The 18,497-nt window shown below is 37.4% G+C and overlaps 2 protein-coding genes across 4 annotated transcripts in view; one reads left to right on the top strand and one right to left on the bottom strand.

Annotated features, from left to right (window-relative positions):
* Positions 1-8,983, top strand: part of LOC118263138 (uncharacterized) — a 39,589-nt gene extending 30,606 nt beyond the window's left edge. The window contains exons 6-11 of one of the 2 annotated variants that reach the window (XM_035574948.2): positions 1,958-2,091; positions 4,509-4,688; positions 5,618-5,758; positions 6,608-6,753; positions 7,506-7,664; positions 7,997-8,983. In XM_035574948.2, coding sequence (XP_035430841.2) covers positions 1,958-2,091; positions 4,509-4,688; positions 5,618-5,758; positions 6,608-6,753; positions 7,506-7,664; positions 7,997-8,068 — 832 coding nt within the window. In that variant the 3' untranslated portion in view covers positions 8,069-8,983. Of the gene's footprint in view, positions 1-1,957; positions 2,092-4,508; positions 4,689-5,617; positions 5,759-6,607; positions 6,754-7,505; positions 7,684-7,996 lie in introns of both variants that reach the window. The other variant, XM_035574950.2, reaches the window with a different exon arrangement.
* Positions 8,968-18,497, bottom strand: part of LOC118263137 (ATP-binding cassette sub-family C member 4) — a 40,701-nt gene continuing 31,171 nt past the window's right edge. For both annotated transcript variants that reach the window (XM_035574946.2, XM_035574947.2), the window contains 15 exons: positions 18,215-18,408; positions 17,635-17,832; positions 17,000-17,199; positions 16,165-16,337; positions 15,452-15,678; positions 14,869-15,019; positions 14,172-14,298; positions 13,582-13,685; positions 13,204-13,321; positions 12,833-13,072; positions 12,452-12,638; positions 12,067-12,239; positions 10,839-10,938; positions 10,310-10,450; positions 8,968-10,181 (listed from right to left, as the gene is read on the bottom strand). In XM_035574946.2, coding sequence (XP_035430839.1) covers positions 10,134-10,181; positions 10,310-10,450; positions 10,839-10,938; positions 12,067-12,239; positions 12,452-12,638; positions 12,833-13,072; positions 13,204-13,321; positions 13,582-13,685; positions 14,172-14,298; positions 14,869-15,019; positions 15,452-15,678; positions 16,165-16,337; positions 17,000-17,199; positions 17,635-17,832; positions 18,215-18,408 — 2,381 coding nt within the window. In that variant the 3' untranslated portion in view covers positions 8,968-10,133. The remainder of the gene's footprint in view (positions 10,182-10,309; positions 10,451-10,838; positions 10,939-12,066; positions 12,240-12,451; positions 12,639-12,832; positions 13,073-13,203; positions 13,322-13,581; positions 13,686-14,171; positions 14,299-14,868; positions 15,020-15,451; positions 15,679-16,164; positions 16,338-16,999; positions 17,200-17,634; positions 17,833-18,214; positions 18,409-18,497) is intronic.

The raw sequence follows: 18,497 nt of genomic DNA on the forward strand, positions 1-18,497 counted from the left end.
TCGCCGATTGTGATCGCCGCAAATATAGAAACTAATAAAGTTAATGACTATTTAGCGGTAAGATATAAAGCTTTAGATTAAGTTTTTTTTTTCACTGTTTTCTTTAAGGTTAAGGTGACATTCTGCCTATTTTGATCGACATTAATTCTACTTGTTTTATTAGCGTGGTAATTTGTGGTGGAGAAAAAAAGATTTTCAGTTATGCTACTAACGTAATAAATTACTAAATAAAATATTTAGATAAAATATTATTAGGTCAATAGCCTGAACACAAAGAATAGATACTTTTAGATTCTGGTGCGGACAGCAATTACAAAATCAATAATTATACAATACGTACTTAATTTATCTAATAAACAGACCTGTACGAATGTAGAGGACAAGAGCAGTATTATACAATAGCTATTTGTATCATTGTACCAATCAATGTTATTGGGTTTCAGGCTTCAGTCATAAGGTATCCATTAGATTACGGAATGTATTCAGAATCGACTGTATCATATTATAACTTAGAATTAGTGGTCGCCTAGTGGTCGAAATTCAACCATATGATTTAATTTACAATACCACTTAACATACGTTCAAGGATAATTTTTATTTAACTCAAACTCAAACAAACTCTTTTATAAAACTCTTTTTATATGAGACGTGAGAATATCATCGCAATGTCTATCGATTTTGACGTTTTGTCAAATACGATCAGATACTATGCATGTGTGTGTAATGTTTTATTTATTGATTTAATGTACTTTATAAGCAATATTTTTGAAAAATATTAGCGTTTTGCACTTCTCCTACACATAAACTATAAGTGTACCAAATTTTATGCTCCTACCTCCGCGCAATTTTCGTAAAAAGCGGTCCAAAGTTTTTGCATCACGTATTAATATATAGATTACCTATGATATTAAATTCAATAGTAATGTTGTTTATCGCGCTTTCAAACCTAAACGAGATAATATTTCAATTTCGCAAGGAAAACCGCTACCTATGTAAGGATTTGTCAATAATATAATCAATTATATTGGAAGTACAAATTAAAATTGAAAAATCGCGAAAATTAAGTGGTCTATTTTACTGATGTAATACAACAAAAGCAATTCTTTATAACACCATCAGGTGGTTTGCAATCCAATTAGACTAAAAACATAGATAGAGAACACTTATGAATTTAACAAATAACGGTTAATTGAATGAATGGCTTGCGAGTAGCAGGCGCACCAGTGCATTGCGACCGTCAGGTCTTTGTGACAGCTCCGACAGAACTGACAGCTACCAATTAACGACACAAACATTGCTCGTAGTCACCACACATCACATTTACCTTGTCTCTCCATGTATCAAACTATCTGTCCACCTTTCATTCAATTATTCTTTTCCACTAACTATTTTACAAAGTTAAGTAGGTACTGACTTGTAAAATTATAGAAATGCTAGAAATAATGGTCTCTTAAACCATTTTCTTCCAAGAAGTTTTCTTAAACTAACGATCCACCTGAGGGCCTAGTACGTACTAAGGGTGGAAAGATCATTATTGGCTATTAGCTATACGCCCACCCACTGTTTTGTTATGTAATAGTTGTGTAGATATTTGTTTAGTTTGTTCCAATATTGCGTACAGATTCGTGAAAGCGTATGAGCTTTGCCCTAATTTTAACTTTAGTTTATAGTTTTTAAATTTTTCCATCAAAATTTGAATCGGACAACCACTAGATTACATTAATTACTTTTCAGACACTTTCTTGGATTAGAACACCAATAAATACGTAACCATGTCCATTGTTCACCATCTACATATGGAAGGCTAATTATTTTGCTATTGTAACGTCATGTAATGAATTGTTACTACCATAAAACAATTAAATACTTTTACTATGACAATAAAGTTTCCCCTATGTAGCCATTGTTTCCTGTGTCCAATAAGGAAGTGTATTGACGTCGTATATGTTGATTGCAGCGAGGATGTGCCTGACATCATCGGTTCCTACCTGACCGTGGACAGAGTGTCGGGACAGGACTACGGCCCCTACGTGTGTGTCGTACACAGCAACGATGCCGTCTGCAAGAACCACGTCACCGTTCATTATATACGTAAGTACTTTTTTAGACATACTTCAAAAAAGGAATTCTTGACTGTTTTTTTTTATTAACTTTATTGATCAAATAGTTTATAGCGGCTCCAGTTAGTCTCCGATCAAGCAAATGTATTAATTTTGGTCATCGAAATTGTCAGTCGAAGCACGAAGTCTTTTAATTTGTGCTCGTTTATAACAATAGATTAATATAAACTGCGAACAATGCTTGTTGCATTAATATGCACCTCTGCCTAACCATTTGAAATATATAAGGATATCATGTATGTTTACATATTTACAACAAATATATTAGTAAAATAAGGGTGACCGAAGTAAAGCCCACACACTCAGTGTTACTGAGAAAATGCTAAGTATTTGCAATTGGGAAAAACCTGATACTTTACCCGAACTTAATATATCTTTGAATGCGCATTGCGCAGTCACAATTGTTACCGCTTGACCAGCGAACCAATACCTAACTGTTTTTTTATATGTATGAGTATACTAACAAAAATATTACTCATACACCGTACAAATAATGTCGAGATATATTTTTTAAGCTCTTCTAACTGCCTTGTTCAAATCTTCGTTAGTGGGAAATCCCTTGTCTCGGCAACTTACGGAATTAATGTCTTTGTCCTTATTACGTAATGCGTACGTGTTTGATTATGTATATGTATTTGGGCCTCTTATGTAATATTCCGTGATTAATCTATTGTCTTGTCTACCTTTGTCTGTGATCTGTACATAAAAGATAAAGTAAAAATCAATTAATTGTACATAGGTACAATTATAAAGACAAGGACGACTTTCTACAACAGCCAAGCGTTGTTGTATCAATAATTTGTCCTTTAATCAACGCTTACTATTTTATTATTTATCGAGGTTGTTTCTTATCCGTTGTTTTCCACGTTCGGTACATCGTTTTGAAACTAAAACGTATTTCTTATTTAGGTTTTCTGGTCTAAATAGACCATCGTTTAAATCTCATGATCCTGTCATTGCACTAATACCAATGTGCTTCTCGTTTTTTTTTTTATACTAATGGGTCACTGTGATACGTGACCGTTAATCATCTTTTGTACCTACCTGTTTTATCCTAAACTAGTCATCAGTTCAGTATTCCTCGAATTATTCTTTTCTTTATAACTCAAGTAGGTAACTGTCCCGAAGCTTTTAGTTAGAACTTTTCTGTTGTCCACCACAAATACTGATTCGTCATCTCGCTGCCATTATCCTCGACTTATTTAAAACCTTGTGACCTTCATGTCTAATTTATGCCTTTTCTTACGTACCGCTTACTGTGGTTAACTGTATAAGAAACCTATTTATAAATGCGTCACGATATAAATATTGATACAACTTCATTTCTCCGTAACGGCTTAACCGATTTCAATGAAATTGCGTTCTTATTTAAAATTGCTTCCAGTAAATACTTTAAGATGGTGAAAGTAAACTGGCACTCGTGGTAATAAATATCTAATGAAGTTACTGAATGCTGACTGTACATAAGAACTGCGTAGGCAGACAATATGGACGTCTAGGCATTACAATGTTCGTCCAGTCTAAACATTTATACCTATAGGTATCTGAAAACAATACAGTATGTCTTATTTTATACCTATCTATACATTGTATAATGTTTTTATACAGTTCGTTGTAGAAGCATCTCATTTGATTTTGTCATACTACTACATATTGAATCATAAGAAGGAAACTTATAGTTTCTGAACTTTTAAATGTTATTTAATCGAAATAATTCAGTAGGTTATGTTAGCCGCCATGACATAGTAGGGTCACATGAGCGAACTTACTATCAATGGTTTCTCATTTTCAGATTATAAAACAAAATTATTATTACATACAAACTATTTAGCATTCAACAAATGGTAGAATTTAATTGGTTAATTGTGATTTCTATTCCGGTATTCCCCTGAATAAAGTCCGGGTGCAATCTATATCAGATCAGCGTGTAATCGCTAATCTTTATAATAATATTTTGGGTGCCATTTAGGCTTCTCCAGTATCAACCGGTTAGCTTAATTGTCCAAACACGATCCTCGCTGTATATTCTCCGGCTTGGTTCTCACTAGAAATTCGGCAACGGTACTATAAAAAAATGCTCTTACGTCACTTGTGGTGTATTTTCCAAAGGTTATTGTTGGTTTTATTCCCAGCATTGTTGTATGGACGTTGATGAGTTATTACTTTCTTAATGTAATCTATGGACTATGGACTGGCACGAACAGTTATCCTCTGTAACATCCAAAGGTTATTTTAAGGCAGTGTGAAAGATCTATTGATTAGGTTGATGAGTTTAGTTACCAGTAAGAGGTCTTTGTTCAACTGTGAATGTCTCTCTAATAAGACGCTTTAGAATATTTACAACTTCATTAAATATTGTATATTAATAAATGTGTTCCATTCTGACAGATGACACGACATGGTGCGGCAGTGGCAGTGTGCCGTGGCGGGCGCTGGCGCTGGGTGCGGCCGCGGGAGCCCTGGCGCTCCTGTCGGCGGCAGCCCTACACCGACGGTGCACGCCCAGGCTACTGCTGGCCGCCCGACATGTGCGGGCCAGGGCGCAACCCACGGCCCGGAGAGCACGAGGTCAGTATACTATCGTTGAAGAAAAATTGCAGCATTTTATATAGCTGGCTGTTTTTATTTTGTTCTCTGAGCGTAATAGTGATATGATTTCGAAGTTGGTAAAGGTAAAGAATAATATTCCATTCATGTGGATGTATTCTGATGTAGATATGTAGAGATATAGAAAAGCCTCTTTCCAGTCTAACAATGGTGACTAACCAGTTATTATCGTACTAGCTACCATCGGAAAACTAAAAGTAACTATTAAAATTAAACGTTACAATCCATGTACATTTATAATTACGCTTGCGTCATTCTGACAAATTATTAAACCTAGTCTATTTGAAATTCGTCGAAGTCGAAAAAAGCAGTCTCGGTCGAGTTGAAATTCTGAGTATTTCTTCAGCACGAATAGTTTTACATGATGTAGGTACAGTAAATTGTAAATAGACATGTACGCGTTAGTTTAGTTGACAGGCAGGACGCAACGTTCTAACAAATCACGCAAAAAATGCACAAAAAACTCTATATCAAAAGACACAAGTGTGCATTTTGATACTCGTGTCTTAACATGTTTCTAATTTAATTTAGATGTAATAAATACATATTTTCAAATCTAACGCTACATGTTTTTAAAACGTGGTTCGGTTTTCGGTTTCTAGGAAACGTCTATTTGCTTATTGCCAAAAAAATATCGATAGTTGATCGTTCTGCGATTATATCCGCGTAACTTTTATTTTCCCAATAAAATGTTTGTTACCGGGCACCAGTTGACAAACACTATCTACTAACATTAGATATGCTTTTTTTAATTTGTGTAGGAAACCACCGTAGCGCTATTTACCTCATGAGTCATGACCCATGTACACGATTCCTATATAATTCAAAATTGTACTTTCGCTTCTTTTTTGAATTGATGTTTATAAAAAGTCTGTTATTTTTCGTTTCAGTGTTAGAGAAAGAGTTCGATGTGCTGGTGTGTTGGACAGCGGTGGACGGAGAGCTGGTCCGAGGGGCCTTACTGCCGACCCTCTCGCTCAAATACAAGTACAGGGTACACGCCGTGCCGCTATCCACACAACCTGATACCTGTGAGTATTTATTTACTACCTACGTATATAGATACGTATTACATGCAATTCAGTCGGCAGACTTGTCACCTAACGGTAAGCAATCGGCGCCGCCCATGGACATCGGCTATATTAAATAACTAGAAAAGGGATGTATATTTAGCTTGCGCAATGAAGATGTATGTAGCATTATAACATACATCTTCAAGAAACAAGCTTTAATAAAAATGATAGATTTTCCATTATAAGGTCGAATTTATGATGTCATGATATATGGTTTGCATACTATTTACGATTCTATTGTTCTCATAAAAATGTTTATTCAAGCAACAAGTTAAAACCCGCACTTCTCGAAGGTCAAAATATCTTCTTATACCACACACAAGTGTTCACTTGCGTGTAAGTGCCACAAAAACTTGTAGCTAAGTGATCGCGATATTTTCATAAACATGTTGTTTTTATCGCCACGAAATATCTACCAGGAATCGATTAATGAAAAAGTGGTTATGACATGTGCTGTAAATGTGTGGATATTATTTACACTATGATCTTGCGGAATTAATTGGCTAAGTTGTTGTTTTAAGGCTCTCTTGAATGTTTTTCTTTATTACGATAGGCACAAAATTTAAAAAAGTGTGTTATTTGTTTGATGTAATTTGTAACTGTCCTAAAAGTTAATTGAAAATACAGCCGAGTTACTCACGTAAATATTGAGCTCTACCAGTTTCAAGTCACAGTCAATGTGAAAACCGACATTTTTAATTAAATTAGTATGTCTCACGATAGTTATGTCCTCATACATTCCAAGAACTTTAGGACAAAAGTTAGGTAGTACATGGAATTAAACCTATTTTTCACAATTTTCCTCAGGGTACAGTGAGCTGGTAGGCGAGGCGTCCCGGTGTCGCTCGCTAGTGGCCGTGCTGTCGCCCGCGCAACATTCCCCGCAGCAACTGCTCACTGCACTGCGACAACTGCGCGCGCTGCCGCTGCCGCCTGTCGTGGTATTACTACAGGTATGTACTTATTTTGCTTTTATTTGTAATCTGTTAAATCGTGCCCAGTCTGTATAAGAACTTATAAAAACTGTAAATTCACCGTTTTATTAGACAACACTAGTACGAGACAGATTTATGCACGAGAAATATTATGGCTACTATTAGTGGATAGTAAATTATAATATTGCAGTCTGACTAATAGGAATCACTAATAAAAATTCTTCTTAAACAAATGCAGAAACATCTCACAATACAAAGCAAGTCATTCGCGTGGGTAACAGCAGTTTCCTCGAACTGTGCTTACTGAGATCATCATTTACGTTAGTAGGAAAATGAAGTGATGGAAATATGTTTCTCTACAATTACTACAAGCTATTAATACATCCCATGGTAGTCTCGCATAGAGAAGCTACGTAATAAGTTTTTATTAGCATGGCACATATCTCGTAGCAGATGTTACTTTCCAAGAACTGCCTCCGTTCATTTTTTCACGCGCTTGCCAAATGAGTTTCCTATTGACTTTAAAACGCTTTAAAATAACAAATATCACTTTACTATTGTTATTGATTCTTAGAATTTGATGTAATAAGGCGAGACATCACTTTGATTGGGAGGTTTAGGTTTTTAATGTTTGTTACGATACGAATGATATTGAGGAAACTATGAGCTATGTCAAAATCGTGTAATTTGGCGTTCTATGGTCTCCGCCTATCCCAAAGACGTGACGTGACGATATGTATGTGTTTACTAAAAGTTATTTTTGTTGCTAGGACCTGCCGAAACTAAAACGCGAGGCGAAGGAAGGCGGCGAGAGCCTGGTGTCGACGCTGCGCGGCACGCGGCTGGTGGCGTGGCGCCACGTGCACGAGCGCGCCTTCTGGACCGCGCTGCGCCTCGCGCTGCCGCTGCCGCCCGCGCCCCCGCGAGATGTACGTACTCGTTACTGAGGTAACACCCCGCTCTACACCTACACTCACCACTAGACTTGCACCACTTCTGAACTTACTTACACATTTATTTACGTTGCAACCACAGCACGCGTTTGTCGTAAGCGATAGTTTCTGTCATAGACTGAATGACTAAAGTTGATGCGACTATCGTGCGACCGTTGCAACGTGAAAACACATCATACATTTCTATATTTCTTTATCTCACGCTATAAACATCCACAGTTCAAAATTGGTGCAATACTATTGTTCAGTGTATTTTGCACCATGAGAGTGAACCGAACCAGGTTACTAACAACCTTTTACAATTACAGACTAAACCAAATCCAGCTGAGACGGAGGAGAACAAATACTCTCGGTCGGGGAGCATGACTGCATTGGTGTGAGTGAGTGAGTGACTGAGTGCCGGACACTCCCGCGACCCCGCACTGACAATTTATTCGTATGAAGACTGTGAGTAGTTATAGTTAATTGTAATATCCAATATCACATTACGGTAATTAGGATCTAAGTACATTTGAAACCTGTATACAGTTTTCTAAGATCTCAGTGTCTTTCCTTCGTCTGATTACTATAACATCTTATAATTTTTCCATATCTCACGTGCCAATGGAAAAGCTATCATGACAATTTATTTTAAGTTTGCGGTTGTATTCCACTATTTATTTTATTTATCTTTCGTATTTTGTTTGTATTACTTCTTTCAAGTATTATTTCGGCGGCTGGATGCTGCGGTAGGTTGTGTCGTCAGCTGCGCGACGGCTCTTAGTGTAGAACAATAAAGTGTTAATTTATCTTCTTATATAATTGTAGTAATTTATGTTGTTTGGAAACAGCGGAGTGTAGTGTTGCGATGATTCAGGGTTCTGTGATATCGACGAGAAGTGTGGCTATTGTAAAGAGGCGGTAGTTTATAAAAACCATGTGAAACCAAAACAATGTTTAGACTGTAGAACACGACGTAAGCTTGGTGTTTGTACACTGCTGGCTCTTTCTGATCTTGTTTTTTACATTTTTATTGTAGTGTAATGTTGTAAGTACTGCTGATGTAAATATTATTATAGAACGAGAGTATTTTTACATAATGTTTAGTTGTACGAGGAAGCTTAGCAGGTTACTGTTAATGTAAACATTAGTATTATAGTTTAAACGATACATTCCGTAAATATATGATTATGTTTGTTCTAAGTTCCCTTAAACCGACGCTGAAGTTTCGATGCGAAACTTGCTTCAATAAGAATCTATTTTCTTATCTGAAAATGTTGTATGTAAATAAAACAAATGCTATTGATACGTAAAAACTGTTTTATTTGTGTTGCAATAAACCAACAATAGTAACAAGTTCTTACTTTACTTACATAACACGTTTAATGGCGTTCGTTACGTTTCACTAATTCATCACATTCAAATTAAGGATAATAACGTTTAATTATAAAATAAAACCTACGTGATTTACAATAAAAGTTCTCAAAATTAAGCACTAATGTGTCGATACTTTAAGTACCTCCAGTATATAGTTCACAAGGTTGATTTCGAAGTAAGTACAGAGCTCGCCACGGGTGACGTCGTCAGTCGTCGTCACTAACACTTACATTAAGTACAAGATCGCTTGCATAGCACCTCGTAACTCATCGTTAAAGCTCGAAACGTTATTGGACCGTTAATTTGTTAAATTATCTATCTATGTATAATGGTATTCGAGATTACATTTGGCATTGTATGCAAACATGTTCACAAACAGTTGAGTGATCCGAACACACCTGTATGCAATTTGTTACAATCTAAAGTAAACTTGTAAATCTCACTTGTCGTTTATAAAAACATATTAGTAAACTAAGTAGTCACATAAAATTAAAACATACCCTTAAAAATATTTCACTTTATAAAAATACCTAATACAGTTTGTGACGCTCAGTTAGTTCAACACTTCCAATTCTAAATAGCTCTCCACTAGGAACAACTTCATCGTAAAACATTTTAATCTAAGTGCTACCGAGTTATGTTACAATTAACTTGCAATTTGTAATAGCTCCACACACTAACCGCTGCAATTACGGCATAATTCGTGAGGGGCCTTAAGTACATGTCGCAAAAAACGTTTCACGTTACTAATTACTGCAAATAGTTGTACTCGGAACCATTTTTCAATAATAACTCGTTGGAAATACCGTTATAAAAAGCCGAGTGCAGTTACCAGCCATAATACCGTGAAATATTTGTGTATATTCGCGCGACCGGCGCAGTAATGCTGCGTGGCCGCGCCGCGCATTAGCCGTGGAAGTGTTGACTATACAATATTTTACAAATTAAAAGTAATCATTTCACTTAATGGGAAATTACCGTGATGTTACACCGCATGCGCACACCACGCATATCATCACCAGATCCTTTGTACAATATCTCGATTGTAGGAACAATTAATTCATAGCCTAGGATTAACGATTAACATTATCAATCAGAGGTACTCGCCGGTAGCTGCCCCATTTTAGATTCGTACGCCTGCAAAATGAATTAATACCTCATTAGTAAACTGGTCCGTAAAAGGGCATCCCATCTGTCATACATTCCCATTAATTAATAATGGAGGGAAGAAAAACCGTGTAATGAGTAAAAAAACACGTAGTTACCTGTTTGGCGACTCTGCTGAGTGTTTCAGCCATGCCGCGGCCGGTCTGGTCGACCATGCCGCGCAGGATGCCGTCCGCGTTCTGTAGCAACATGTGCGGGTGATCGAACTCCACCATGCGACCCGCGTCCATCACTAACACCTGTACATACGTTCATATTTATTTGTACCGTAAGTATTTAATATGTATGTCGAATTAAACATCCTTATTTAAGATTTTCTTATTACTACACTTGAGAGCAACAAAATGCAAAAATATATTGCATAAAATTACGATAATAACGGCCTGAATGGGCACAAAATGTTTTTTTAAATGTAACCCTACACTAGAATTTTCCCCTGTGTCTTACAAACATACCCAGACCCGAAACAACAATTTGTGGATCACACACGGAGTTGCGTGCTCATACCAACAGTATCTTATTAATATGTTCCACATAGTAAGCATGCATTTTACCTATGTAACACCTAACAAGTAAGTATGTATGACATGTATAAAAGTTTCGTGCTAAAATGGTAAATATTCTCACCTTGTCGGAATCCATGACGGTGTGTAGTCGATGGGCGATGGTGAGCACGGTACATTCCGCGAATTTACTTCTAATTGTAGACTGTATGAGCGCGTCAGTCCTGGAATACAGAAAATATTTATGACTTTCCTTTACAGCTCTTTCATTCTAGTTATGTTGTAAATTTATAATTCTCGTGTACTCCAAATAAGGGGGAATGTTAATTGTGTGCCGAGTAATTGCATAAAAACTGTACTTAAATAAAAAAGGGATGAAATATTGATGTTCTTTACCCGACTGCGCCAGAAGGAGGGTTATGTTTTTCGAGAGTATGTATGTATGTATGTATGTATGTATGTATGTATAATTGTTTGGCACGCTCTGCAGCCTAAACGGCTTGATGGATTTTGACTTGAGAGGTGTCGTTAGATTCGTATTTCCTGTGAGAGTGACACTGGATATATCAAAATGTTTAAAAAACAAAATGGCGGATTTTTGGCGTCAAATTCGAAAATTGTTCACTCTCTAGCCTAAACGACTTGTTGGATTTTGGCTTGAGAGGTGTCGTTTGATTCGTATTTACTGTGAGAGTGACACTGGATATATAAAAATAATAAAAAAATCAAAATGGCGGATTTTTGGCGCCAAATTCGAATATTGCCCACTCTCTAGCCTGACGACTCGATGGATTTCAGCTTGATAGAGGTCGTTTGATTCGTATTTACTGTGAGAGTGACACTAGATATATCAAAATATAATAAATAATAAAACTAAAAAAAAAATAAATAAAAAAAGGTAATTTAAAAAACTAAAAAACCCGACTGCGTTTCTTTATAACATGAAAATGAAAAAACCCTAAAACAAGAATACAAGAAAAATTTAAGCAGTCGGGACCCATTCTAGAAAGCCATAATTCATAATATTTAGAATGGGTCCCGACTGCTTAAATTTTTCTTGTATTCTTGTTTTAGGGTTTTTTCATTTTCATGTTATAAAGAAACGCAGTCGGGTTTTTTAGTTTTTTAAATTACCTTTTTTTTCTGAGTTGTACATAAATTGTTGTTTTATTATTTTTATTGGTAATTGTATTGTATAGTAATTATACAAATACTTTACCCAGATCCAAAACATGCTACATAATAAACTAATTACCTATTACCATAACATTAGATTACTCTCTCACACTAAACTAACAACGAGATACATTTGTCAAACATATTCGTAATAAAAGTATATGGTGTATACGTACTGTGGGTCGACGTTGGCGGTGGCCTCGTCGAGCACGAGCAGTCTGTTCCGGCGCACGATGGCGCGCGCCAGGCACACGAGCTGCCGCTGGCCCACCGAGAAGTTGCCGCCGCCCTCCGACATGCGGGACGACAGACCCGCCGGCAGCTCCGTCACCGCTTCCTTCAACTCCACCTGCAGATATACACATATATAAAGTTGATGTAATTAAGGTAATGAGGTAAGTATATAATGAAATGTTAACATTTTTATGTAAATTATGATTTAAAATTATCCTTTAAATATCTCCACATTACATGGATAATTATAAATTGTCATTCTTTACATTTTTTAATACAGTATTTCAACACCCATAGTTTTAAAGAGACGGTAATATGAAACGTTACCTCTTCGAGTGCCCTCCAGAGCACTTGGTCGGGGTATTCATCGAAGGGGTCGAGGTTGTGCCGCATGGTCCCGGAGAACAGTACGGGCTCCTGCGGGATGATGGACAGCTGGCTGCGCAGCTCGTGCAGCCCGAGCTGGGACGTCTCGCGCCCGTCGATTATTATCTCGCCTTCTATTGTCGCTAACCTGGTGGGTAATTGTCATTTAATAGGACCACATGTTTATATTGTTGATGACAATGAGATAGATTTTAAGATGTTACACTCAAATTCCTGATAATGGTATAGTTGTTTTTGATTACCTAATCATTAATCTGTTAATACAGAAATTGAACGCAAGATCTTGGCAGTGAAGTAGTAAGCAGTAAGTTTATAACATACCTAAAGAGTGCATTGATAAGCGAAGATTTTCCAGCACCAGTGCGTCCGACGATGCCGACTTTCTCCTTGGGCTGCACCACGAAGCTGAGATCATTAAGTACGGCCGGGTCCGAGGGCGCGTAGTACAGGAACACATGCTTGAACTCTATACGCCCCGCCTCCGGCCAAGATGGCGGCGGCTTCTTCTCGGGTTCGGATTGGAGGGGAGGTTCCGATTCTATATTTGAATATTCTTGTATTCTGTAAAAAAAAAAGAATGACAAGGTTTTCTTGAACGAACATAACACCATATTTTTTATTATTGTTTCATGCATTAAGACTAGCCTCTAAACAAACCATAATTGTCATATTCTGTGTTAAAATGAAGTTACCTTTCCACACTGGTCATCTGATTCTCCAGCTCGGTAGACTGTCGCATGCCCCACTGGAACATTCCCGTCAGACCCATAGCTTGCGTGATGGCTAGACCCACGTTACCACCGTACTCGCCTGTTGGAAAAAATAATAGTATTATAGCTTAGGTAAATGATTAAAAAGACCGATATCGTATTGTACAATATAGAAATGAGAAGAATGATTTATTTAAAATCTGAGTGGTAAACAGTTTTGTACCTCTTTTGTTCTTTTTTTCAATTTTGAAGTAGTATTTGTTACGGAAAATATGTGTTTTGATTTCATAGAATTTGTGACGTACATCTAAAAACAGCAAAAGGAAAGAGCGATCGGGTTTTATTTGTTTAATAACTTACTTTGTCCAAAGACGAGGAAACTCATCGTGACCATCGCGATGTAGACCACACACACGAGATCCAGCCAGAAACCGAAAGCTCTGGAGCTAGCAATGAACAGGTACCTGAAACAACAATATACAATTTACTGCCGCACTCAGAGTCATTTAATGGTCACTTAAACCAGCCCTTAGCAATTGTTTTCGATACAAAATCGTTACTAAGGAATAGTTTATCATCATCATCATCATCATCAGCCTATAGCAGTCCACTGCTGGACATAGGCCTCCCCAATTGTTCGCCACTTTGCTCTATCACTAGCGACTAGTATATAGAGGAATAGTTTAAGTAATCATTAAGTGTCTATTAACTTATGCGGTAGTTAGTAGTGTTTTAAAGATGACGATTTCAATATTAGCACCTAAGTTAATGTTTAGATCATTGTTCAAATAAAATCAATGATATATGGACATTAAATTAACTAAAAATCACGCTTTACTCACGTATTGCTAAGCAAGAAAAGCTATACTAGCTGAAAATAGCTATATATTAGTAATGTCTCACTATAGTTATTATAAAAATAGACAAATAATAAGATAATATTGACTCACCAAGCCGAGCTGTGTAGATCCTGATGGTTATCAAACTCGCGTATAAGTGCTTCCTGAGCCCCGAAGGCGCGAATTGTAGTGATCCCTTGTAGCGACGCGTTCAGGTGAGAGAATACCGGACTGCGAGCTGTTGGCAGATACCACTCACTGTATTATAGTCGTAGTAAAGGAATATTGATTTAAAGGTTTTATTCCCAAAAAGTAATACAGAAACGTGTATTACTGAACCTGTTTTAATACATATTTTTGTATGATCATTATGTATATGACAATGAAAGTGGAATATAAATAAAAGATTTACATTAAATGAAGTGAGATTTTTTTTACCAGTTAAATGGTCTTGTCTAATGGTTCTGTTAAGACATTGCAAACTACAATGTAATTTCTAGGCATAGAGCTAGTAGCACGTACGTACTATTTTTTACTAGATGAAAGTTAAGGGCATGTTTCACAAGCTCTGGTTAGCAGCTATGAATCCAGATAATTCAGAATTAACCACTAATTGTCAGTATATAAGACACAATAGAAAATACATTGTGTCTCGCGTGGATCTGCGTTCTGGCACACACAAGTTTATCGGGTATTTATATGGAGGTGATGAAACAGGCCCCAAAAATTTAAATAAATGAGTGCATTACACTGAAAGATTAGTCTAAATCTAAAGAAATGGTCGCATTATGCGTCAGAGATGACTCACTCACACCCTCGAGGCGCTTGATGCTGCGCGAGGAGGAGAGGTAGAATATCCGCAGGCCGTAGAACACGAACCCGATGGCCACCGTCGGCACCAACAGCCAGTAGTTCACTATCGCCACCACTACTACGATACCGATCAGAGACAGACCGATCTGAAAGTAAAAAGGACATTTTATTTAAAATTTCATAGGTATTTGAAGGTGATACACAATTGTATTTCGAGTTAGCAAATCTACAGGTAAGAAAATTATTATAACTAACATGGTTGTTTAAAATTATAAAGTTTTAATTAAGTTTAACTTGTTCAGATTTCGTTCTCCTAACATAGTTACACTACTTTATATCTTTAGTTTAATTTCGTCTTTCTGTATTACAACAATTCATTTAACTTTCCATGAGCTATGGATTTTAAAATCCTCTAATGGGATTCAGGTTCAACTTGGTTAATTTCATTGATAGGTCATCAAACAACTGAACATCAAAATACACATTCCATACATCCATCATTATTCACAAAGTGTGCCTGAGCCTTTATACATTTATTATTACATTTATTGACGTAAAATTATAACAAAATAATATACCTGCAAAACATCCAACAGTGCCGAAGGTAGGACTTCATCGACGGCTCCCATGTCCTTGGAGAATCGGTTGAGGATCCTGCCGGAGGGGTTGACGTGGAAGAAGCGCATCGGAGCGCGCGTGATGGCCGAGAACATGTTGTTGTGCAGCCGGGTCGACGCGCGCATCGCCATCGTGAAGAACATGAACGAACGGAGCAGCGACACCACTACTAGAGCTATCACCATGCCTGTGGAATAGTACAAATACGTGGTAAATTAAGGTCAAATTGTTTGTTTTAAGGTCCAATCGTTAGTGAGTAAGAGAACAAATATAATTCACTTATTAAGTCTTACGTACGAAATGGCGATAGTAAGAAGTGTTATTTATCATGTCATTTCGATGTTTGTTACTCTATCACGTTAAAATGTTTATATGGTCAATAAATTAGATTAATGAATAACATAATCATAGTGATTTATTACAAGAGGTTTCACAAAAACGAAGTCGAAGGCATATACAAATCTAGTTATTTATACAATTAAGTAAATAATGAAATATAACACAATATGATGCGATTCTCGAACATTGTATTTGAATAGATACAAATAATGAAACATATATAACATATCGGCAGATGATCTGCATATGTGACATATAATAGTTTAAAACTTTAACTTAAATACGAGTTGTTACTAAGTCAAAGTACAGTATTTGAAAGTCAAAAAAAGCTTACCAGTATAAATATAGATGCAATCGTATCGACTGAGTCCCGCGGACTCGTAGTACGCGTTCTGCACGAGCCGCTCACTGATGTTGTTCGCAGCCTGCAGCGCTATTGTCGAGTTCATGTTCGTGTTCTGTAGCGTCGCCACCGTCTGCACCGGGTGCGACTCTTCTAGATTTACCCTGTAATGGAAGTATGTGTTAATATTGTGTTGGTGCATTATTATAAGCACGGGATTTTGGGACATTAAACTGATTTTTATTATAAACCTGTACCGAAAATAGAAAATTTATTTAATTTTTTCTTTTTAAACATTTATCCGACATAGGCTTGGACTTAGAATGAAGTTTCAATATTTGTTGTTCATGTTACAACATGTATAACACAGAGAGGGAAAGTTATCAAGTTACATGGCGTATAGTTGTTTACAGCTACGACACAGTGGGTTGCCTACCACCCATTGAGTTTGAGTATACAATAAGTACTAAATATAATAAATATAGATTAAGAGTAGCAAAATTAAGAAATGTTTAACGGCGATATTTTTTTATTTAACCGGTGTAGGTACATTTATCGTTTCAATTGTCTGCCTGATTCAATATAACTGTTTGGCTATAATTTGTACATGAAATAAGTGTTTTGAGCATATAGCAAATCTCGACAGGGGCTGTGGAGAAGTGTAAGGGGTTATCATGGCTCTGACTCGTAGCAGGAGTTAGGAAAAAGGTGGTTTTTAGACAGTAACAGTCTGGTACCTCTCGTGTCACACAGGGCGGGAGGATTCAACAATTTTCGCTCAAAAAATTACCTACATAGCAAACGTATGTAGAAAGATGTAACGTACCAGTAGCTAGTCCACCAGTCGGAGGCGGAGCCGAGCAGCTGAGCCAGCGTGGCGACCATCAACATGAGCAGTACGAGCGCGGTGTGTCCGGCGGCCCGCAGGTAGGCGGCGTACACGCGGCCGCCCACGGCGCCCGCACTGCGCGCCTCCGCCTCGCCCGCCGGCGGCGCCGTCGCCGTCAGGTTGTCCACCGAACTCACCTACACACGACAACATGCACTCTTATTCACTATCAGTCAAATACTCAAATGTCACTCAGTTTTAAGACGCTCTCAAGAATAGTTCTATCCCTACAAATTACAAATTAAAAGTAAAAGACAGAGATATTTAATTACAACTTAAAATTCAATAGCATTTTAGTATTCGGGCGTAAATCTATTAAAATCATTGTGATGTAAGAATGAGACTAAGTTTATTGTCCAAAATGTTTGTAGTTTCTTCACGTGCCATGCTTTGGCAGGAATGGTCCTCGACGGCAATGATACAACAGTCACACGCAGAAAACCTGCGTGAAATGTGTTATTTTCCTTGCCTGCTATGCTTACCAACAGGTGTAAAAATGTACTCATTTGTCGACCAATAGAAAAAATATTGTACACGCATAATTTGTAAACGATAACAATTATGTATCTTACCGAGTGTATGCTCATCTGTCGCTTACGGAAGCTGCCTTGTAATACAGAGTCCGTATCAGGGTCGGTGGTGTTCGGGTCCGGCGTCGGTTTCTCCTCCTCCTGGTCGCGAGCTAACAATGTTGCGAAGTCCAAACCAGATGCACTCAGCGTGTCGAAGTTACCCGCCGCCGCTATCGCACCGTTTTTCAGGATTATTATCTGTTGAAAACATATTAGTAAGTTTTTAATTATCAGTTAGTATTACGCAGGTAATTTTGTGTCCTTTATGGCAACGTAGTGTCTTTCAGAATGGTAATGGGTAGAATAGGTAAAGTGAATAGATACCGAAGCTATATATCTAAAGCAATTATATTGATCTGGAAACTGTACAAAATCTACATTAATGAATTATATTCAAAAAAGGGTATTTTTTTGGTTTATGATAATATTCTCGTCTTTCTGAACGCTAAGCAATATTTACGACTTACTTATGTCAACTATTCGAGAATGTCCGACTAGTATCAAGACAGACCGGGGTGATACGATACAAGATTAAGAACATGGTGAGAAGATTACAGAAAGCATTAAAGCCTATTCGTACCTGATCGACGTCTCTAAGGAACTGCAGTTGGTGTGTGACGAGTATCCGGGTGGTGTTGCGGAGGTACCCGATGAGGCAGGACTCGAACAGGTGCCGGCCCACGTGCGCGTCCACGGCCGACAGTGGGTCGTCCAGCAGGTAGATGTCTGCGCGCTTGTACACTGCGCGGGCTAGGGAGATGCGGGCACGTTGTCCTGTGAACAAAGGTATAGATATCATTAGTTTTATTTAGTAAGCTGAGTTCCAAGATGTCTATTCAAATATATATGGAGAGGATTGTTTA

Source organism: Spodoptera frugiperda, chromosome 12, assembly GCF_023101765.2.
Source record: "Spodoptera frugiperda isolate SF20-4 chromosome 12, AGI-APGP_CSIRO_Sfru_2.0, whole genome shotgun sequence".
NCBI classification, from domain to species: Eukaryota; Metazoa; Arthropoda; class Insecta; order Lepidoptera; family Noctuidae; genus Spodoptera; species Spodoptera frugiperda.